At 49.6% G+C, this 22,885-nt stretch overlaps 1 protein-coding gene across 3 annotated transcripts; it reads left to right on the top strand.

Moving 5' to 3' along the window:
- Positions 1–285: 285 nt before the first annotated feature.
- Positions 286–22,666, top strand: CASC4 (cancer susceptibility candidate 4). Of its 3 annotated transcripts, XM_014952724.1 has the most exons (10): positions 286–883; positions 7,276–7,330; positions 8,323–8,425; positions 9,427–9,517; positions 10,425–10,569; positions 11,789–11,869; positions 12,213–12,311; positions 13,586–13,759; positions 16,709–16,876; positions 21,029–22,666. In XM_014952724.1, exons 1-10 carry the CDS (start codon positions 557–559, stop codon positions 21,100–21,102), a joined length of 1,317 nt encoding a protein of 438 aa, XP_014808210.1. In that variant the 5' UTR covers positions 286–556; the 3' UTR covers positions 21,103–22,666. The 3 variants fall into 3 exon arrangements, with proteins under 3 accessions (XP_014808210.1, XP_014808213.1, XP_014808211.1); XM_014952727.1 differs by lacking the exon at positions 16,709–16,876 and having other exon boundaries at positions 22,121–22,666; XM_014952725.1 differs by lacking the exon at positions 16,709–16,876.
- The last annotated feature ends 219 nt before the right edge of the window (positions 22,667–22,885 follow it).

Raw genomic sequence — 22,885 nt, 5'->3', positions numbered from 1 at the left:
TCCTCCCCCCCCCCCGCCTCTCCTCCCCAACCGCCCGTTATTTCGGCCCAGCCCGCCCCCTTGGTGCCCCGGTGCCACCGGGGGGGAGAGGGTCTATGAGCCTGCGCGTGTCCCCGGCGGCGCAAACCCGATCCCTCCCCGGCGCCCGCCCGCCCGCGCGCACTCCCCGTTCCCTGGGGCCCCGCAGAAAATGGCGCCCCGCGGGCGGCGGGCGGCTGAGATCTCGCGAGAGCTCCCCGCGCAGGTCTCGCGAGAGGCGGGAGCGGAAGGGGCGGGGCGGGGCGGCCGGGCCCGCTGCCGGCCGGCGAGGTGGGCGGTGCGGCCTGTCCCTCCCCGCGGGGCGGCCACGGCAGCGCGGGCACAGCCCGGCCCCCCCTCGCCCTGCTCCTCCGGTGGCAGCCCGCTCTCTTCTCCTCTCCTCTCCCGAAGGACTCGCCGCCGTCGGGGATGCTCCCGGCCCCCCGGGGCAGCCAGGCGCCCTGAGCAGCCTTCCCCCCACCCCCCACTTCTCCCCTCTCAGGCGCGGGCGGCGGGGTGAGCGGGTGAAGCCTCCTCCATGGTGGGCTTCGGGGCCAACCGGAGGGGCGGCCGTCTGCCTTCCCTCGTCTTCGTGGCGCTGCTGGTGGTGATCGCCATCCTCGCCTTCAACTGCTGGAACGCCTCGTCCCGCCAGGCCCTGCTGCAGGAGGAGCTGGCCGAGCTGCAGAGCCAGGCCAAGCGCACCGAGGTGGCCCGGGGCCGCCTGGAGAAGAGGAACTCGGACCTGATGGGCAAGGTGGACTCCCACAAGAAGCAGCTGGAGCAGAAGGAGGCCGACTACAGCCAGCTGAGCAGCCAGCTGCAGGCCCGGGACGGCCAGGTGAAGAAGTGCGAGGACAGCAAGGTAAAGTGGCGGGGGGACTGGGGGGTCCTGCGGGGTGGCTCTGCCCGGGGGGCAGCCGTGGCCGCCGCCCGGCGATGGCCGGTGGCCCCGCAGCGTCTGCAGCCCGCCCTGCTGCGGGAACGAGCCCCGGAGGCACCGGTGTCTGGAGCCGCTGCAGCAGGGCCGGGCACCCCCGGCAAGGGCAGTGTGTCTGCTGACAGGGAGTCGCTGAGAGCTCACTCTTTTCCAGACGGCTATTTTTAATTTATTTTTTTTTCTTTTTGAGCTTTTTTCCTCTGCTGAGCTTGTTTGATCTTTTGTGATCAGGCAAAAAGCTGTGCACAGCCTTAACACCACAGTTTGCTCGGCCTGAAGGGAATGGAGCAAGTGCAAGGCTGGGGTGCAGCACCCGGGGCTCTCGGTGCCCTGCCCGGCTCGGGCTGGGGCTTACGTGGCCGGAATATTCCTGAAGAAACACCAAAACAAATAGTTCTTATTGCAGACATAAGGTGTCATTTTCATCAGCTGGGAGGAGGCAAGCTAATAGAAAATTCAGCTTCCCCGTTGATGTGGAGGTGGCCCGGGGATTGCTTTTGTTGTGGGAGGGAAAATGAGCCAATGCATCAACTTTCACTGTTCCTCTTTCATCAGCCTCGTCGCGGGCAGCTCCTCACAAAGGAGTTCAGCAGACAAGTTCTTTTACTCGGTGCTGTGTGGTGGCGTGTGCTCTTATTTGCATGCAGATCATAATTCTGCTAATTGAACGCTGTTTAGCACAGTAGGGTTTATGGAAATATCACACTTAAGCTTATTACTGGCTGAGTTTGTTTTTCTGGCCCTTTCATATCTCACATCTGATGAGCAGAATAAGAGAATGCATTTAATTGTCACAGAAAAACTGAATGTGCACGTCTCATTACAGAATTACAGCTTCCTTCAAATTGATTTAGTTTGTGTTAAAATTATGTTTTATTTCTGGCTGAACCATTAAAATTAAGCCATTTGTGTGTTCAGCAAACATGATTTTTTAATTTCTTAGTTTTTTCTGAGATTGGGATAAAAAACCTTATTAGGTATGTAATGGTGGGTACTGGTGTTCTCCACTGGAAATAAGTGCAACTAACACCGTTGTGGTTAAAAATATTGTGCTACTATAAAATCTAATTTGATTTACAAGTAAATATTCTGTACAGGTATCAAGGCAGTTAAGTCTGATGAGTAAGAGAAGCTGAACTCAAAGCAGTTAGGTTTTAACCAACATGTACAAGACAGAAAACTTGTAGATTTCTAAGCTGTTGAGGTTTTTGTTTTGGTTTGCTTTGGTGGGTTGTTTGTTTTTTTAATTGAACTTTTACAAACAGATAGAGGGCAAGTAGTTTGACTTGCCCGTTGCCCTCCTCACTAATAGCAAGCATCCAAGGGGGGTGGGAGCTTGAAAAGCCAGGAGGTGGTAAGTCATAGCACCGGGCTGGATCGTCCTGTCTCAGGGTGTTGGGACAGTGGAATAACAGGCAGTCAGGGCTGGAATTAGGGGAGGGAGTCTGCTGGAGGCTGGTGACTGTGCTGAAACTGCCTGTGTGCTGCTGGGGGGGTGCCTGGGTACGGGGGGAGGTAACACCAGCGGGTGTTTGTAGCGTGTTCTGTAGGGAGGTGAGGTTGGTTCTGTGTTCCCGTTGTTTAGCCTGTGTTCCTACTGCACTGAACTTGTTTCATGTGTTATTGTAACCAATTTCCAGGTGTAAGACTCCACTGGTGCTGTCAGTTACTGGGTTGCATGGCAAGGCTCGCTTTTAATCTAAGAAATCTGTATTTTTTTGGAAATCCGTGATGTTTTACTGTAGGACACCAGGAGAGAGAATGCAAGTGCTCAGGCGGGGTGTCTCGCCAGGGTTCCTGGAAGCCAGAGCCCCCTTTGGTGCCCAGGACACAAACCTGGGTGCTGTGGGGCTGCAGCTGCTGCTGACCACTGGCTGTTCTCTGCAGCTCTGCCGGGCTCTGGATGCTCTCAGAGCCTGGTGTCTCACAGGGCAGAGCAGGGAAAATGGGACTCGTAAACCTCCCAAATTAATGTTACGGTTAATTGGATGCATACTGCAGTGTGTGCTCGGTATCTTCCTCCTTTGTTCCAGAAGCTGCCATTTAAGGTCATGTGAGCTGGTAGGTTTTGAATATCCTCTCTTCTTGTGCTGAAAATGTTCCATGTGCCTTAGCAGGCAAGAATAGCAGGATGTTTTAGCAATAACCACTCACCGTCCCTTTCTCTTCTCCTCCCATGTGAGCTACTGTCATGTTCTCAGTGGCAACAATCCTACTTTTCTTAAAAAAAACCCTCTAAGTGACTGTACTTTAGAGAATAGAGAATAAAGCTCTGTTTTAATGGGTAAAGATCTGTTTTTAAAAAAATAGTGAGTAGTAGGCATAAAGGCATTTTTCGGTCAGACCGAAAAAGCTTGACTGACAATATTTTTCCCTCTCAAAATGGAATTTGGCGAGGATGTTCTTTGAACACACTGGTTTTTACCAATGATCTTTCTCCATTTGTGCCGTGCAGGAGCTGTAATAAAACACTCACACTGGTAATTCTGGGGGTATCCAGTGATTGCAGCAAATCCAGGCTTGTTTCATAAAAAGCTGGTTTGAAAGGTGCCGCTCTGGTGGTTGTCGTGGTGTCAGTTCTGCTTTGTGCTCCTTTGTCTTCGCAAGGGACTCCTTGCCCTGTGGTGCTGTAAATCAAGTGTAAATCAAGTCTGCCTTTCCCCGGTGCTGAGGTGATGTGAATTTCTGCCGGCAGCTTCCTCCGGGCTCAGTGATATCTGCAGTGGGGCCCAGAGCCTCGTCCCACCACGGCATCGTGTGCTCTGAGGAGCAAGTGTAGGAGCATGACCTGGTGTCTTGTGTTTAAAAAAAGAACAAAAAACAAACCCAAAAAACCCCAAACCCATGAGTTCTCAGGAATTTTGGAAGTTCTCTCCTCCTATGACCCTGTGCTTATCTTGATGAGCTCATGAGGGTCTGCAGGACCTTGGAACAAACCAGAGGAGTTCTCCTTGGGACCACCTTCTGGGAAGTGGCCGGGGGGGCGGTTGCTCAGCACCGGGGAGGTGATACATGCAGAGTCAGCACTAACTTCCCAAGTATTTCATGCTGAATTCTATGATGCTGATGGGTTTTTGCATAGCTTTACAGGTCCCTTTGCAGTAAGCACACGAGAATGATTGAATGGCAGGCGTTTGTGGTGGAGAGGTTCCAGATGGCAGCCGTCCAGCGTGTCGGGGCTGGTGGCTCTGGGTGTGATGTTGCAGCTCTTGGAATGTGCCTTTCTCACTCCAGAGCCATTGCTGGCCATGGCAGGGGTGTGATACAGCCTTGCCCTTAGCTGATGCCTAGAAATGGGGCTTCCGAGGGTGCAACTGTTTGGTAAACCATCCCTGGGAGCAGCTGGGTATGTTCTTTGTTGCCCAGACTCCTTGATAGCTCCCCAGTTGGCAAAGCTGCAGCTTTACAGCAGTGATGTTAGAGCATCTTCCAGTCTTGCTGCCTGTTCCTGGTCACAATGTCATCTCTGGCATGGTGCTGGCTGTTTGCTGACAGCTCTGCCTATTTGGGAAAGGCGGTTGACAGCAGAGGGAAGTCCTGGGGTTGTGGCACACAGCCCTCTGTGCAAACAGACCGCTGATCCCTTCCCGGGGCTGTTCCTGCGTGTGCCCAGCGAAGTGCTGGGGCTGCCCGGGCTGGGAAGTGGCACAGAGGAGCACGGACACCTGCTCGGGGTGATCCACGGGTGGTTCAGAGGGTGTTGTCACTTAATAAAGCAATGACTCACGGGGAAACGGATGTTTACAATTTACCGGTTATTTCATCGCAAAGCAGCACCCGTGTGCTGTCCTGCCCCAGAGCTGGGCTCCAGCATTCCCAACTCTTCTCCTCACAGTGCCGTGCATTGTATGGCACGACCCTCCACCATTCAGCCAGCGCTGCCAGGCTGCCCTGCACCAACGTAGCTCCCGCAGGCACGGGATTTTTGATGTGTTTTTCCTGGGCACAGCTTGTTGGGTTACAGAGAATTTCTTTTATCCATCCCAGCTGCTTTGGGAAGGATCTGAGAAGCCAGTGGGGGACAGGAACAGCACAAATAAGTCTGGGCTCAAGGAGGACACAGCCCAGAAAGAACTGGACCCGCGCCATGGTTTGTGGAGTGTGGTTTATCGCATGTGTAGGTGGAACAGATCCCATGAATCATAAAAAAGCTTCATCTCTTTCTATCCTTCAGATGAGGGACATTTGCTGTCAGCTGAGCTGTTTTGGTTATACATTCTGTCACTTTTCTCTGAAACTCAAAATTGCCAAAATGAAAGATTGTGTGATAAAACTGATGCTGTCTTCAGCTCCAGCTCCCGGTAACAGCCAGGCAGCCCTCCCCCAGCCCCTCTCCAGTCAGATGTGTTACAGGGTGAGCAGGAGCCAGCGGGAAGGCTTTATGGATTCAGAATTCTGATGGCTGAAGGTTTGAAAACAGAACCTGCTACTTTCCAAGATCTCCTTTGGTAGCAGACTTCGTGGGTTCTGAGAGAGAACTGCGTTAAGAGTGAAAGACAGGAAAAATGTGGTCATTATTGCCAGTGGCTTTGTAAAATAAAGATACTTTTTCATTAACACTCAACAAATCACTTTTTTGCCTGTTCCCTGGTGTCTGTTGATGGAGAGCTGACGGGTTGGGCACCTGGTCAAGTAGAAAGTCCTGGTGGTGACTTTTGTTTTGTGCTTCTGTGCAAGTCCCCGCTGCAGGGGTTACTCGGGCTTGTGAGATAAAGCAGGGCAAGTCCAGCCCGGGCTTTTGTTTGCCTGAGTATTGTTCTGTGGGCACCCTGTGACAGGCTGCCTTAAACCTCCTTGGTGGGCAGAGGACACTTGGGACCCCTTCACAAATGCCTGCCTCTAACCTGCTCCTCAAGAGTCCCTGTTGGGTGCTCTGTATCTTTGTTTTATATCCTGTTTCAGAGCGATGTGGACAGCGATCTCACGTTCCCAAAAGATTGCATCATCTGCCACTCTGGCTTTTTTTGGGAAAAGCCTTGGGAAGTGGCTGGGTGTGCCCGCAGAAGCCCTCTTGGCTGGTGGCCCTGGCCAGGACCGGGTTTGGTGCCAGCGCTGCCCTTGTCTCTGTCGCTGCTGGGGCCGAGCTGGGCTGCTGCTGCCTGGCACAGAGCAGCTCCCCAGGAGCCCTCCGGGATGCGAGCGGAGCAGTTGGATGTGTGCCCCCGTGTACACGCTGTTCCGCAGAAAAAGCACGATTTCAGCAGTTCTCCCATGGCCGTGCTTCCTAAAGTTAGAAAAGCCTGTCTCAACCCATATGGGATACATTGAGTCACAGTCCAGAGGCTGAGAGCCTTTTACAAACAACAATGTGACGTGAAACATCTCTTAAAAAAATGAATAATTGGAAAAAAGGGAAGGTAGAGGTGGGTGGAGGAAGTCTTAAAATAAGGGCATATGTCTTTTTTGTTTGTTTTGACAGAGGATGTAGGTTCTGACTCAGGCACGGAGCTCCAGTGGCGTGTGGGGACAGAGCCAGCCCGTGCTGCCCCCGTGGCAGAGGTTTGCTGGTGTCCTTGGCCTTCCCAGGGCGATGCAGACCTTGGGAGCCACGAGTCACAGCCTCTGTCAGTGCCCTTTCTAGGGACCCTCTGTATCGGTCATGAAACCACAACAGGAATAATGACAGCATCAGTGTTGCCTGGTGACGGTTGTGGATTTTCTTCCCCTTTCTCAGTATCCTCTCCATGTGCATCTTTCTCTTCATTTCTGCTCTTTACATATGTCTTTATATAAGAACAAGACAAAGCATCTTTCCTTAGTGACTTTGTGTACATGCAGTTCTTATTTATTGTAACGGCTGGTTTTTTCCTTACTAAAAATACCAAATTAGAAGCTGTTGTGGAAGCCCATTGGTGTCGGATTCCCTTAAAAATAAAATGTATTATGACTATGAGGTAGCATCACATAAAAAATTTACTTGAAATACACATTAGGTAAAAATTGTTTTAGCTGATGATGCTGGGTGTTTATTTTCATACACTTAGGCTTTGACATTGGAGATGCCCCGTCTTCTCCTGCAGTATCACAATGCAGCGTGGTTATTTTAGTCCTGACGGAATCTACTTTTTTGATAGAAATATGTTCCGGAAATAAATGTAAGTCTTTGTTAGCAAAGCCTAAAGGTAGTGTTTAGGTTGGTGATATCGCAGAGGTAACTAAATATACATTTCCTGTATTTACAGGAACTTTTTGTGCGTCATTCTGATAATCCTTTACATATATTGTCTCTACAATGAAAACAAATGCACTCAGTGTTCCCCCTCTCACCCCTTGCACCTCCTGATCCTCTGTATTTATACAACTTCTCCTCCTTTCAGATCAAGCTGCAGAACAACGTGTCGTATCAAATGGCAGACATACACCGCTTAAAGGGTAAGGAATTCGGGGCCAAAAGGTGCTCTGGCAGACTGTGAAGTTGTGTGGTTTTAAACCGCCCAAGCGCTGCAGAATGTGTTTGAACTGAGAGCTGAAGCGATGCTGGAGCACGGCCTGATGTGGAGTCTCATTGTCTTTGTTCATGGCTTAGGCTGGGTAAGAGCAGGGCTGGCTCTGGGGGCCTCTGCTCTGCTCTCTGCAGAAGGAACCCCTGCTCTGGCACTGCCACTTCCAAGGCATTAGAAACATTTTCATGGCCAAATACACAATTTGGTACAGTTTGGGTGAGCGATGTTGTGATGCTCCTGCTGGGTTAGAAAAGGTCCAGCAAACATCTTTTTAAGGCTGGTATGTGCAGACATGGTTACCGTCCTGCTGTGTGGGTTTCAGAGTCACCTGGGACAGCTAATGCCGAAATGGGAACATGCAGGCAGCACACTCGGCATTTCTGCCTCTATCTGGGTGTTGCAACTTAAATTAATAGAAACCTAACAATTACTTGTAGCCCCAGGAACAGGGAGAAAAACTTCCGGAGCAATTACTTGTGAAGACAGGACTATGTATTGGTTTTATGGATAGTGTGATGATACCTTCTTTTGTACATTTATTGCAGAAATAGAATATTTGAACACCGAGCCTAAAGTAATAGTAGTAGTTTTGTGTTACTCGGGATAACAGAGTCATTCAGGGATTTAAGGAGGTTTCCAACAGGTGAAACAGCATCGTGTAAGTCTTCTGAACGAAAATGTAAAGAAAAAGTTAGGGGTTTGGCACAGTATCAGAAGAATTGTTCTAAAATTCATAGTGACAACTGGCATACGTGAGTGAATTGGCACCTTTTCAAGTTAGTTTAAGCATCTTTAAAGTATCTAGAAGAAAAAAACATCAAACTTGAGCAAATTTTTAACTTATATAGAAATATTGCAAGTTGTATCTGCCATGGGGTGTTTTATCTTATATTTCTATATTCGTGTTGCTTTTTGGTGTAGAACAACTAGCAGAGCTACGGCAGGAATTCATTCGCCAGGAGGATCAGCTCCATGAGTACAAGAAGAACAACACGTACCTCGCACGCAGACTGGAGTATGACAGGTATGTCTGCAACAGCCCTGCTCCTGCTGACCCTCACACTGAGGGCACACACTGGTGACGTGGCTCTGACTTAGCTGTCGTTGGATTTTAAAATTCCGTTTTTTTGTGGTGTTCTCCTCTCCCCAAACTGAGATGCCATCTAAGAAAAATCTGGCTTACTGGAATTGTTCAGCATTGGACCATTTTAAGCCAATGCACTTTTTCTAGTGTGAAGATCTTGGTTAACAAATACTTGGAAGAGTTTAATCAGCACAGTTCTGTAAGCCACCAGGCTTGTTTATTGCTGTCTTTGTATGTGTACTTTATTTTTCATTGTAAATGTTGAGATTTTAAATTGATCTCAGCCTCTGAAGTTTCTGATGGAGAAGCAGAGAGAAAACTGCTTCTGAAGCTGTGTGGAGTGAGGGGGTTAACACTTGAGAACACGTTTGAAGCTTTCACATACAAACCAATCCTCTTTTCTCCGCGTGCTCTGTCGAGTGTCTGCGGGTTGGTGGGAGATGGGAATTTTGTGGAATTGGGTTGATCTGGCTGTGGCTCGTTGGAGAAGGTGGGACACTGAGCTGTGTCACTGGGATCCTGTTGTTTGAGTTGGTGGCAGTACCCCGTAGTGGCAGTTGTGCCTCTCCTGTGGTGGCAGCTGTGGGGGACACGTTGCTTTCCCGTCAGCACTGATGTGTGCTGATGGCACGTGAAGCGCGAAGCTTGACTTCTCGGTGGCTTTCCAGGTTTTGGAGGAAATACGTTCAAGGCCATTCTGTTTATTCTACTGTTTTTCTGCTCTGTCCCTATTTTTTCCAGTTGTGCTTTCTTTCTGTGTTCAGTCCATTTGCACTCCAGACACATTCCAGGACAAGGCTTTTTGGACAGACTATTGTAGCTATAGCTCAGGTTTGGCTTTTTGTGCCACTTCATTGTTTTTCTTCCCCCTTATTTTATTTATGGCAGAGTAGATACAACAGATACAATTAATTGTAACTAACAATGTGTTTCTAATCAAGCCTGCAGTGTGGGCAGCAGATCAAGGAAATGAGACTGCAACATGAAGAAAACATGAAGAAATTAATGGACCAAATTATGCGGGAACAAAAGGTAACGCGCAGTGAAGCTTCTGTGTTGAATTAAAGAGCCTGGATTCCACTGTTTGTTCAGCTCTGAAATTCAGCTACATGGAGGCCCTGGACATTCCTCCCCTGACTTTCTGTTAAATACCCTCCCGAGCAGCCCTAAATGGGTGTTAGTGTCAGAACATCTGGCTGTTTGGCTCCGTGGGTGAATGAGCCTTGAAGAGCAGGCTGGATTCTCTGCTCTCCCGCAGCCTTCCTGCCTGACAGCACTGCCCAGGAGCTGGGTTTCTGCTCTGAAATGGCTATTACTTTATAGCTCTCTGGGGTGGGGTCTGGGCTCTTCCAGCCTTACAGAGGTTCATGCAAAAGGGAACCTGATCTCTGCTGAGGCCTCGAGGTGTTAATGTGATGCAAATAACAATGGCATTGGAATGGTATCAGGGGTGTAATTAAAAGGTACAAGCTGCCAGGAGAATATGGGCCTTTTTCCTGCAAGCAGATGAAATAACCTGTTCTTCTTAAAATTTCATTTCCTTACTTTGTCTGTTTACAAACGTTTCAAATAATAAGGCAGACTCGAAGCAGATTTCAGTCAGGTTTTTCTTAAAATCTAGAATTGTTTCAAGGTCTCTGACCTGATGCTTAAGGCCAGTGATGCTGTAATCTGTGTTACACTTAAGAGCTCCAAAAGGCAGTGTAAGTGTCCCCAGCCCTGCTGTGTGTTCCATCCTCTGTGCAGTGTCTGTCCCCCCATCTCCTGCCCTCAGCGTTCAGGTTTGTATAGAGAGGGATCCTGCTGCTCTTTGCTTTGCTGATCATCTAATTCATAAATGCGACTCTGCTCACCCAATGTAATCTTGAATTGGAGGGAGTCTGTTTTGTAATTTTCAGGGATGTGCTTAATATTGGTTCTTTATAATTTGTTCTAACAGGCCACGCAAAAAATTCAGTCCAGTAAAGACACTGAAGTAAGTCCCAACAATGATGACCAGGCAGTACCCAAGCCAGTTCCAGAGGCAGAAGATAAAAACGCAGTAAAGAATGAGCAGCCCTCAGACCATGCTGTAAATGGGAAAGGTATTGCCTTTTTTTTCGTCAGGTGTAAGTGTCCCCAGCCCTGCTGTGTGTTCCATCCTCTGTGCAGTGTCTGTCCCCCCATCTCCTGCCCTCAGCGTTCAGGTTTGTATAGAGAGGGATCCTGCTGCTCTTTGCTTTGCTGATCATCTAATTCATAAATGCGACTCTGCTCACCCAATGTAATCTTGAATTGGAGGGAGTCTGTTTTGTAATTTTCAGGGATGTGCTTAATATTGGTTCTTTATAATTTGTTCTAACAGGCCACGCAAAAAATTCAGTCCAGTAAAGACACTGAAGTAAGTCCCAACAATGATGACCAGGCAGTACCCAAGCCAGTTCCAGAGGCAGAAGATAAAAACGCAGTAAAGAATGAGCAGCCCTCAGACCATGCTGTAAATGGGAAAGGTATTGCCTTTTTTTTCGTCATAGCTGATGGGCCAGTTGTGTGGTGTCCTTTGCCATCATACGGAATCGTGCCTTTCTCTGAAGTAGAGCAGTGAGTTGTTTGGCTCAGATAAGTTATTAGCTGCGTGTGACTGTACCAAGGTAGAATTTACAGGTGTCCAGAAATGGGCATGTCCTTTCTCTGGGTCCTGTTAGAAAAGTAGCTTCTTGCACAGTTTTGGGTTCACTTTGTTGGTTTGTTTGGCATCTCCTTCCTTGTGTGGCCAGTTGGGAACTGGGGGTTGCCTCTCCATTCCTGTAAGGAGTCTGGGGGCTGTTGGAGAGCTGGGGGCTTCACAGAGGTGGTGCCTGGAGGTGAGGAGAAGCCTCCAGCTGGGGACAGCAGCAGAACCACGGGGACCTTTGGCTCCCAGGAGCTGTGCAGGAGGCTTTTGGCGAGTGACTCTGTCAGTCTTCCTCCCTGTAGCCTTCTCCGAAAGGCAAATGGGTTCCCTTTCTTGCTCAATCAGCACCTTCTTGTATGAGTCCAGTGTCTGTTCTGGCCAGCTCTGGCAACGAGCTCTGCTTATTTGACTACCAAGAGCTGCACAGCCATCTCCCATCCTCTCTGCAGGTTACACCGACCTTGGGAGCGCTGCTTCCGAGGGTCTTCAGTGGCTTTGACAGAACAATCTATGAGTTGTACTTACGCTATCAATATGGGATGTGTCCTGTAGATGACTTTTCTTCCAGCCTTAGTGCCTTCCACGAGAGAGAAATTCACTGTTCAAACTTCAAGGGTAATAAGGCAGAATATCCTGGTCTTGTTTTACAGAGAAAATCAAAGCAGGAGGAGATGCAGGCATGCCTGAGATAGAAGATAATGACCCTGCTAAGGCTGAAGATACTCCCACCGGTTAGGAGAAATGCTTTAATACTTCCACATTTGGGTTTTTGGTATATTGATTCTGTTTGAATCCCGTGTGTTTCATAGTGAATGCAAAGTTTTACAATCTGTCTATGGTAATAAAATTCAATTGGGGTGAAAATCTGATAATTTTTACTGTGCTTTGAATTTGAATTTTCAAAACTAAATGCTTCTTATAATATTTGTTAACCCAGAAATCTTGTATTTTATATTTTCTTCTATGGTTTAAAAACAAAACCAACAAGAAAAAGTTTATAGGGTTGATAGAGGAAGACCTGGTGTATAGTGTCTGTTTGTTTCATGTCCATGCTTTTTGTCCATTTCATTGTAGCTTTAAAGAAGCCGCTTATTTCAGCTCCTAGAAGTGAAGTTCACCAGCCTGTTATGAATCTCCCAACTGAACAGCCCCACGCCCCAAATCTGGCACCAGGTAAGTTCTTATGAGCATCTGACAAGTTAATGTTCTGTGGGAAGCTTACCCCTCAGTGTCTGCTGCCGTGCCAGGTTGGATGTGGCTACAGAAAGCAAACCCAGGATCAGTTTCTGCAGGACCTGAGACTGAGCGTGTTCTCGGTCTGGCCTCCTGAGGCACTGGGCTTGATGGTGGTGTGAGCTCTTTTTGTCCCCCCTCACCCAATAATTTCTGAGCCTTTTGACCAACTTCAGCCAAATTTGAGAGTTAGAAGTTTCAAAGGGAAGTGCTTTAAGATTTCTCCACTGGCAGAGGAGAGTAATTGAAATTAAACCCCTTTACTTAGGGGTACTAATTAGCCAGGGTCACTTGTTCAGTGCCCCCCCTGTGTCTGAAAACAGCTCAGAGGAGGGAGCCGGGGGCAGGTTTAGGACATGAGAAAACAAAATGTACTGAAGTACTGCAGTGAAAGGGTTTAGAAGAATTGCAGGTAGAAAGGACACAACTCCATAGAAAATACACTTAAATTTAAAGTTTGTGAATCGCGTCCCTTTGCTTTAGTGTGACAGAGAAGGGTGGGTTATATCTGCACGGCAAAGGTCGTATTCAGACACTGTCCTGCTAAAAACTATCAAATATAATGTACTCTGTGTATTTGTGACAGGACCAAACAGCTTGAAGTTTTTTGTTATGTCCATCTTTTCAAAAAAGGCAACAGAAATATTTCTTAATTTCTCCCCGTTTGCAGCGGGTCTGTAAGCAGATGAGAATCCCAAAATTAGTGAGTTCCAGGTCTGTATATGCACTTAGAGTTTATTACTTCCAAATGTCAAGTCTTCCAAATAGTTCGTTTCTTTTCGTTGTTCTGGGGTGGTACTTCATTTTGGCTTTTATTAACGAGAAGACATGAAAGTGAAATGCCCTGTTGAACTGGGAGTGTATCAGCAGAGGGTTGCTGTGAGTCTGAAGGGGAGCGGGGGTTTCTCTGCTCCCTGGTGATGGAGCCCCCTGATTCTGCTCAGTGTTTGTAGCGTAACTTCTGTCACCTGCTGCAGCCTTCTCACCACAGCTCTTCAAACTATGAATGATGCTGAACAGACTGGAAAAGCAGAATCAGCAGGAGGATAAAAAAAAATACATAACCGTGTTATTGTTCTAGGCTTTAGCAAGCACCTAAGTACGAGAATGTAACAATTTAGGGTTAATTCCATATTAAAATGTGATGAATTAACTTTTGTGACAGCCTTCTTTCGGAACCACGTAAAAACTGAACATGCTTCCTTACTCTCTAGGTTTGCACAGCGACAATGATGGAAACGCTGATATTGCAAAGCAGATCCCTCCAAATTCTCTCCAGCACTTAAATTTTGAGGAAAATGTGGAAAATCAGAAAGAAAACAAAATTGAAACGGACCATATAAAAATTCCAAAGAGCAGAGTTAGTGACTTGCAGAAGATGAAGCAAAGTAAGTTGGCCAGTGTCTCATACTCTGATATATTAAGGTTATCACTTCATTTTCTAGCTGTAATAAGTGCCCGTTGGGGAAATAGGAGCCGTTGCAGCGGGTGGCCTTCTGGAGAGGGAGCCTGAAAAGAAATGTCGTGTGTAACTGGGGAACAGATATGCCCTGATGTCTCATCTTTCGTATATATGTTCAGTCAGTTAAAAAAAAAAATCATTTGTTTATAGGAATTTAAAATGGTTATGGAAATTACTACACATTGAAATAGACTAAGTGAAGACTTTTGATACACACATGATACTGGGTGACACATTTGCACTGTATTACTTGTTTTAAATATGGTGTTTTGGACAATATTGCAAGAATTCAGCCCTTGTGCAGGGGTTCTTTGTGGCGGTACCCATGTATTGGCCAGAAGTTTGTTCTTCTGCCTGAGGAAGTTTTTCCCTTACCCTTCTCTTCCATGGAAGAGGAGGAAGAAGTCTCCCAGGAGGAGCAAACGATGGATTTGTGGTGTGGGGTGGCATTAACACTGGTGGGGCAGAGTGGGCAGGCAGGGAAGAGCTTCCAATCCACACTGGTCTGTCTGCGGAGCGGGGGTTTGAGGTGCCCCCACGTCGCGGCGGATGCCGTGACACCGGGAGAGTGTTATCCCCCCAGCATCTGCTGGTGTCTGCCCGTGGGGACGTTGTGTGGAAACCAGTTCATTAGGGTGTCAGCAGAGACACCCCTGAGCACAGCACACTCCTGGCTGTACCTTAGCCCAGTTGTTTGTAAAGAACTAATTCCCACTGTTTGGCATTGGGGTGGGGAAGGGGCAGTAAAAGCAGGAATGTGGCTTTGTTGTAGGCAAATGACCAGAGACCTGTCGGGAAGGACTTGCTGTTTGGGGGGTGCACAACTTTGAGGGAAGAATATACTGAGCAGAGGTATCACCTACAGCTTCAGGTGAAAGGCTTCTGTGAGCTTCACAGAGATGCACCCTGTGCTTGGCACCGCTGGGGGTTTTGGGTGTGAGCACCCTGTGAGGTGTGCTCTCAGCAGAGAAATGTTTGTAAACGTAAAAATAGTCTGCAATTGAGACCGAGAGTGACCCCCCAGAGTAAGTGACAGATGGGAAGGGAGCGGTTCGGTCCGAAGGGATGTGGTCGGCAGTGGATGTTGGGCACCAACAGGTGCTTGTGGTGAGGTTTGTTTCTGGGGTGTGTTGACAGGAGCAGCAGATGGGATGGTGGGATGGAGGGAGTGACTCTGCTTCACCTGGGGCTTGTGGGGCCGTCCTCTGGCTTCAGGTGTCAGAGAGAGATGATGGGGAGCTGGAAGGAATTCAGGGAGAGAAACCCTTATGGGGCATCCCGTGCTGTCACTAACCCTTTGTGCTCCGTGACAACACACTCCTCAAAGACTGTGTCGCTGCAATTCCTGCGTTGGGGACACTGCCTGTGGCTGGGGTTTGCTGAGGGACCCACCGTGTGCCAGCGCTCCGGGGCCTGGCTGTCTCTTAACCTTTCCTTCTGTCTCCTTACATTCACTCAGTACTTGCTTGTCACAGTATTTCTGGCAGACGTACAGGCTGGGGTTTCTCTGTAAGTTGAGTGCATTCAATTGTCTTTCCAGAGCTTGGTTTATATTTGACATGTGTGAATTGTACAGTTCTGTCTGCTTTTTATATAGAATGCAGTGTCCAAAAATACAACCAGTAATAGCAAGGATTACTCAACTAGAGACCAATAGAGAATGGATAATGTACTAAACTTCTGATTTCTAAACAGATCATAGTTTCTTCTTGCTTATTTTATGAAATTAACTGAAACTTCTGTTTCTGTCCGTTTGAGCTGCCCTAGATGTGATTCCTCTGCTTTCCCTCCCCCCAGAGCAGCACTCTGTTACTGGTTCTGTCCTCGTGTTTCCATACTGCCACATCATAGTTCTCGTTGTTTTAAGAAACAATTTCATTTTTACAGCTGTCCGTTGTAGCCCCAGCCTCCTTTTTAATCCCGCTGTTGAAATCCTGTTCTCTAGTTTCACCTCTCTCTAATTGCCTCCGCTGCCAGTAACGACCTCCTGCTGGGCAGACTGGTTTGCTCACTGCGTTCCCAGTCCCTAAGGATTGTATCGCACTTTAATCCTATATTTTTCATTTATACCTAATCCCTCCAGACCCGTATCCCCTGCAGACTCCATGTTGCATTCTTTAAGTGAGCTGCACTGGACTTAAGCAGATCTCCCTGCACCCCATTACACCCCAGTTCCCCACCTGACACCCCCCCGTTGATCCCCCACCCTGTGCCTGCCCAGCTCCCCGCTCCGTTCAGAGAAACTCCTCTTGGGTTCCTGTGCATTCCTGCAACTGTTCTTAATTCTTTGCTGGGAGACAAAAATACTGGGGTCAGAACATTTTGAAAACTGTTACATCTTAGTAGGAAACCTGAGTGAAAGGCCAAATTAATTAGGTAGTTAAAAATACCCGTTGAGAGATGCAGGGCAGGTCTCTGCTAGAGCTTTAGCCCTGACAGCGGTACACACTCTGCTGAGTCAGCAATACATTGCTCCGGTGTGCCTGGGGAAATGCCAGTCCTCAGAAGAAAGTCAGGATACAAAACCTTCCTCCGTGTGCTCTTCAGCACTTTGAGAAAGCTTTAATTGGTGTTTGTAGGTAACCAAAGATGGAGCTTTTTGTTCAGGTGCTTCCTCTGGCTCTTTTCCCCCAAAGAGTGAAGCTTGGAACAGTCTGATTTCACAGGCCCCGGGTGCTGAGTGTCCATCCCTCTGGCACGAGGTGTCCCCCGAGTCCTGGTGTCCCCCCCTGCCCCAGCCCTCTCCCTCCCACCCCCTTCCTCCTCCCACCAACCGCTCCAGAGCCCGACTCTCTGCGCCTGCGCCTGCTTTGGGGTGGAATCTTCCTGTTTCTGTCCTCTCTGCTTCTGACTGACTCCTTTGCCTACTTCACAGGCCGGTTCTTTGATGAGAATGAATCCCCTGTTGACCCGCAGCAGGGTTCTAAACTGGCAGATTATAATGGGGATGATGGGAACGTGGGTGAGTACGAGGCAGACAAACAGGCTGAGCTGGCTTACAATGAGGAAGAGGATGGTGATGGTGGAGAAGAAGACGTCCAAGGTGAGCTTGGGCCTTATCTCCATCCCATTGTAATAAAATCCACGCTGAGTTTACTTGTTGAATTTGTGTAAAGCCTCGCTATTTGTAGCCCATCCAAAATTTCTCAGAGAGAACCAATCAGCTGTAGGCAATCTGCACAATTGGGTTCCTCTCCAGCTGAAAGCGACGTCACAGCAGTTTTCAGGGAGAGGCTGTTGATACCCGATTTCAGTCGTGTATGTGGTTTCTGCTGGGAAAATCACTCCAAATTTCAGCAGTGGCTCTGTCTGAACCCCCCAGGCTGGTGTCTGGCTCGCGGGGATGTGGCCTTTGCCATGGCTGGAGCAGCTCTCGGGTACAGAACTGCTGGTTTTTGGGCGCTGCTCGTGTCCCATCCGGCAGAACTGCGGTGGGACGGGCCAGCCCTCGCTCAGCCGTTCCAAGTGTGATTTCCCTGCACCCTACACAGATTCAACAGGCGCTGGTTCCCTCACTAACACCCCTCACCCCCCTGACGCCGGGTGTGCGTGTCCCCCCCTGCATGTGCCTGCCTCCCCTGCTCCCTGCCGGGCTGTCTCCCAGCACCCTCCCTTCCATCAACCTCTGCCGTAGCGCTCTCTGAAGGGCTGGCATGTCTGCAGGGTGGAGATGTGTGTGAACACACAGAGCATTCTCAAGTAAAGAAAGTGCAAAACAAAAATGGCGGGGGAAAAAAAAACCCAAACCCAGCCGTGATGTAACTTCCACAGACCCCCAGATTTTCATCCTCGTAACGCAAGGGTTTCAGCTGGTAGTTTTTCAGACGTATCTAATTGGTATCTAAGCATAATTAATGGGGAAAGCTGATAAAAAGCAAGTGATTTCTGTGGGCACGCACCTAACTGTGCAGCGTCAGCATTTTTGGGGCTGGGCTGGTGGTTTGAAACTCATGAACAAGCGAAAGAAAAGTGTGGATCAGAACCCTGGGCAATTAATTAACTTACTGATAGAAATGAGAACGCTGTGCCTGCTCCTGAAGACGTGGTCTGTTTTGTTACACTTTTGCCCGAAACCAGCAGCGGGTTCCAGTCACTCTGGGTCGGTAACGCCTGCTCCCGGGTGCGTTATGAGGGGGCTGTGATTTGCTTGTAGAAGGCAGTTCCAGGGGAGGGTAGCAGGGGACACCGAGCTGCCTCTGCCCACGCTGTGTGGGGACACAGGAGGAGATCTGCTCCTGGGGGCTCTGAGCCTGCAATGGACAGGGAAGTGTGGGGTGTCCCCAAACCCAGGCACTTTGTGGGTCACGGTTTTCATGTTTCTCCACATTCAGTTCCCCACGGTAACGGGGTGATGCCCGGCTCCTCACCACCATGTTCCTTCACCAGATGGACTCGGGGTGCAGTTACTGAAGTTTTAACAGAGGCCAGGTCACTTCAGTGACTCTCTGCTAAATTCTGCCGTTTGCCTTGCCCAGCCTTCAGGCTCCTCTGTCCCCACAGACCCCTGGGAGGACAAGGGCTGCCACCGTACCCAGCTCTCCTGGTGCCTCCCAGCTGCGTTGTTATTGGCACGAACACGCTGCTGTGGTGGCCTTTGCAGGGACACTGATGGCTTTAGGCAGCAGGAGTTCATACCACATGTGCTGTGATATCAGTAACACACACAGCATCCCTCTGTGCCCCTTACAGAAGGGTGGGTACGATACAGCAGTAAGTGGTGGAAAAGTTGAAAGCTATGGAGATTGTGCCTATTTGAATAATGCTTGAAAAATATTGGGGAAATTTGAAAAAATAAAGAGCTGTAGCTGAAAGTGGCCTCATAAAGCTGCTCCCTGTTTAGGTGTAGAACCTGTCCCTTCACTGCTCTGGTGGCTTTAAATCTGGGCTTGGTGAAAGTCTTCTCTCTGACCAGCCCCTCCGTGTGCCCGTGGAGACATCATGGGTTTCATATCTGGTAGTAAAGATTTTTTTGGAAGCCTTTCAGTGAAGCACAGTCTCAGCAGCGTGTGTTACTACCTCAGGTGGACTTTTCTGAGCCCTTGGTTGTGTTGTCCACTAACGGCTTGGTGAGGTGACTTGATCATCAGGTGGCAAGTGGGACTCCCAGAAAAAAGTGTCTGCTTTAGTCTTCACACGAGTTTGTTTGCAGGGTAGGAGAGGGCAGAATCGGCGGGGTTTGCAGGGGGGGTGGTTGTAATTGTTTAGGGAAGGGAAAAAAAAAAATTAATTTCGGTCTAAAAACGATTAGAAAAACATCACATGGTTCTGCATCAGGCTGGAACAAAGCGTGTGGCATGTGCAAACAAAGCAGTTTAATTAAACATGTTTTTCTGATGCCACTAGAAATGTGTGGGCCCTCGATTGAAATGATGGGAGGGAGATGCAGGGATGGGGGAGACGGGCTGGCGAGTGTCAGTGCCCGGGCTGGCGAGTGTCAGTGCCCGGGCTGGTGGGTGTCAGTGCCCGGGCTGGCATTCCTGTGCTGGCATTCCTGCTCCTGGTGCAGCGCCGGGGGGTGCGAGGGGACGTTTGAGAGTCCTTGGCTTCTGCCGCAGCAGCTCCCTTTCTGGGGAGGGTGGAGGGTGATGAAAGGCAGCGCTGCCCACGTCCTGCATTAGTAGTTTCTCACCCAACAAAAGCCGGTGTCGCAGGTGACCCCTGGCTGGTGCTGGGAGGGGGGTCCTGGCGGTGACACCCCCCCAGGGTCAGCAGTAATTGTTGGGAAAGTGTCGTGGAGCTTCAGGCATTTCAGCATCCGGTGAGAGACTGGGTAAACTGGACCTGTGCTTTCCATTCTGGTGAAGAAGGACCTTTCCTGAAAATAAGGGAACGTGGCTCTGAAATGCAGGAGAAGCTCTGTCACTGAAAAAAGGGAAGTTTTAGGGCTTTTTCACTCATTGAGAGAAGGCGGCTGGGGGGGCCCACACAGGAGAGGTCTGAATTATGGCCGGTAGAATGCAGAATATTACAGTATATTTTAAAATGTCACTTGAAAAAATACCAAATGTGCATTTTCTTGATGGATTTTTTTTGCGTGTGCTACAGGAAGTGGTTACACTGAGGATGCACGAGTTTGGGTGGGGTATTTTTTTAATACTATGATTTTTCCTGAGGCTCAGAAACCAAACCCCAGGGGGTAGAAGGCGAGCAGTGGGACAGCAGAGCAGTGGGGACAGACAGTCGTTCTGGATCTGACAGAGGGGATGAAACATCTCTGCTCTCCCAGCCAAGGCCCAAGGTGTAAATCCTCTGAGGATGGACCTGGCACTGCTGGGATGGACCTGGCACTGCTGGGATGGACCTGGCCCCTTTGGGAGCAGCATCGCCCCTGCCCCAGCGCGGCTCTTCTGCGGCTCAGGAGCCTGGTTCTCGGCCACTGAGTGTTCATCCCTTGGGAGCCCCGGTTAGAGGGGCTTGTTTCAGTCCTTTCAGAGTGACGTTGGATCTCCAGCAGCCCTGAGAGACCATCGAGTTCCATTGATAAGAAGGTGGAAAAGGTCAAGAGCTGCCTTTTGACGTTTTTAAAAGTCTCTCTCAGATTTTACCCCCAAGTCTGAGACAGGAGAGTGCAGTCTGTCCAAATGCCGACGGCAAAGTCAAGCCCATCCCTAGTGAAAACCCCCTCCCTGGGAAGCAGGGGGTGCCCAGTTTGGGGGGAAGGTCCCGTCGGTCCCATCTGAGAGGTGGGTGGAATTGCATTAATGTAGGGGGGGCTCACACCGACTTGTCTGTGCTCCACCCGTCAGGTACCCCACGTTCTGTAAAATCTTACCACGTCCAGGCTCTAGAAGGGGTTAAGAAATGGCAACGTCACTCGCCAGAGTAGTTGGATTGTAGAGGGAGAGTTGGAAAGCTTGAAGGGAACACGCAGGTGAGGGCAGGAGGAGTCACCAGTTCTGCAGGCTCTGAAGGCAGCAAACCCCGGAGATGCAGCCGCAGTGAAGCCAAGGATGTAAAATAGTGTGAAGTCCCAGTTCCTCAGGAGGGAGGTCCCCAAGTGCTGGCGGCTGGAGCTGTAATTCCAGGCTCATCCACATTCTCCCTGTTTCCCGGCGACTTCACTCCCATCCCAGACGAGGCCGATTGGGGCGGGGGGACGGGACGTTGGTGGAAGCAGCGGGGGCTGGGAGGGCACGTGTGAGTGGGGGTTTTCCAGCAGCGTCCCCTCGGCGTGACGTGGGTGTCTCCATTGCAGACGATGAGGAGCGAGATCTGCAGAACGACCTGGTTGACTACGGCAAGGCCCGCTTCAGCGACGGGGTGCTGTGAGGGGGGACCCGCCGAGACGGGGACCCGGAGAGGTCTCGGCTGAGGAACTTGACGTCCTGTGAAACTGAACCATTTTTACTTCTTACTTTAAAGGAAGCTGGGGATTAGAAGCGAGGGGCGCGTTCCACGTCAGCGCGGGAGCAGGAGGAAGGGGTTCTGTACATATGTACATAGTTGTACCATTGCAAATTGTATTAAAACTCCATTTCTGGTGTTACATTGAGCCAACTACTTAGACTGTACCTTATCTGTAATAATCTTTACATTTAAAAGCGGTACTATAAATAGGGGCTGAATTGTTTCTGCAATTTAGAAACCTTTGTAAACTGGAGAACTTGTACAGTTTGTATCTCATGTAACAAAGACACCGTGGAAGCCGTGTACAGCCCAAGGACTCCTTTTCTACAGCAACACCCTGTGAGCAGGGACCCTCCCGCGCCCCTCGGAGCGCTCTGCCTTTGCCTTTTACGGGTGAGAATGAAAACAGGACGTTTGAAACGTTGCTCCTTCCCCGGTGTCAGCGAGGAAAGGCCGAGAGCGTCTGCGGGAGCGAGGACCCTTCTCATTGTCCCGTGCAGTGACCCGGGCTGGGAGCTGGAACGCCAGCGTAGTAGAGTCTGCATCATTTGATAGACCCAAAGCAGTTTGTAACCAATAGCTTATTCCAAAAGGAGATACCAATAATCCAGCAGAGCTTGTAGGACCCCGTTGTGTGTGTTGGGGAGGGGGTGTCAGTGCGGAGCCTCGGTGGGATCCAGCCCCTGGGGACACATTGGATGCGGCGGGTGCCGTCTCTGGAGCATCCCCCGGTCCCAGCCCCCCCCTTGAGTTACAGTTTAATGCTTTGATACGATCTCTGAGCATCCACCATCTTCCACCTTTTGATTTTATACACCGGGAGGTTTGTAAGTTAGATACTTTTTGTATTCTGCGTTTAAGCACTTTCTGAATTTTATGGGAATGATTCTGTCGATCTGGTGGAAATTAAGGTTATTAACCCGACCTGCTTCTCCAAAAGGGCTACTCCGAGGAGAAATGAGGGGCCTCTGACGTGGGTGATTGTGCCTCATCTCCCAGGTTCCGGTTTGAAGGAAGAGTGAAGTTTTGCTCGATGCCGATTCTGGGAACCTCTTCAGTGATCTTGAGGGTCACACGATGGGGGTTTGGCTACGGGGATCTTCTGCCAATCAGTCTCCAATGGAAAAGAAGTAAAAATTTCAGATGCTGGCAATGAATCTCAAGGGGTTTTTTTTGTTTAAGGCTTGAGCTCTTCATTCCATCCTCTGGGAGGCAGCTTTGGGAACAGCCCTGGGCGCGGTGCGATGCCCTCCCAGTGGGAGATAAAACACTGAACCTGCTGGGAATGAGATCCCCCCCCATCCCCGGGTGCAGTGACCCCCTCCCAGGACACTCCCACTGGCCGCCTCCAGCCAATGCTGTATTTAAGCACCATGATTTTTTTTCTTTGTCTTAAAATGTAATTTCACCCTGAATTAGGTGTTAACTTGATTCTTCTAATGAAAGCAACGTTTATGGGTTCTAATAAATTAAGTTGTTTAAAGTATGTGAAGTTTCTGGTTGTTTTTTCTTCTTCTGGTTTTTTAGGGTTGGATTAGGGGGTGTCTCGGCCGCGGAGGTGTCCTGCGCTCGGCAGTACCTGCACTCTCTGATCCCAGCCCCAGCTGAGGACCTGGCTCCCTGCCCCACAGCTGCCCCTCTCCCCACCCCCCGTGCCCTGGCTGCCCCCACGCCAAGGGCTGCCCCAGCGCCGGGACCTGTGCCC

Source organism: Calidris pugnax, unplaced genomic scaffold, assembly GCF_001431845.1.
Source record: "Calidris pugnax isolate Ruff unplaced genomic scaffold, ASM143184v1 scaffold187, whole genome shotgun sequence".
NCBI classification, from domain to species: domain Eukaryota; kingdom Metazoa; phylum Chordata; class Aves; order Charadriiformes; family Scolopacidae; genus Calidris; species Calidris pugnax.
The sequence above is the reverse complement of the archived record's forward strand: the minus strand, read 5'-3'. Positions and strand labels throughout refer to the sequence as shown.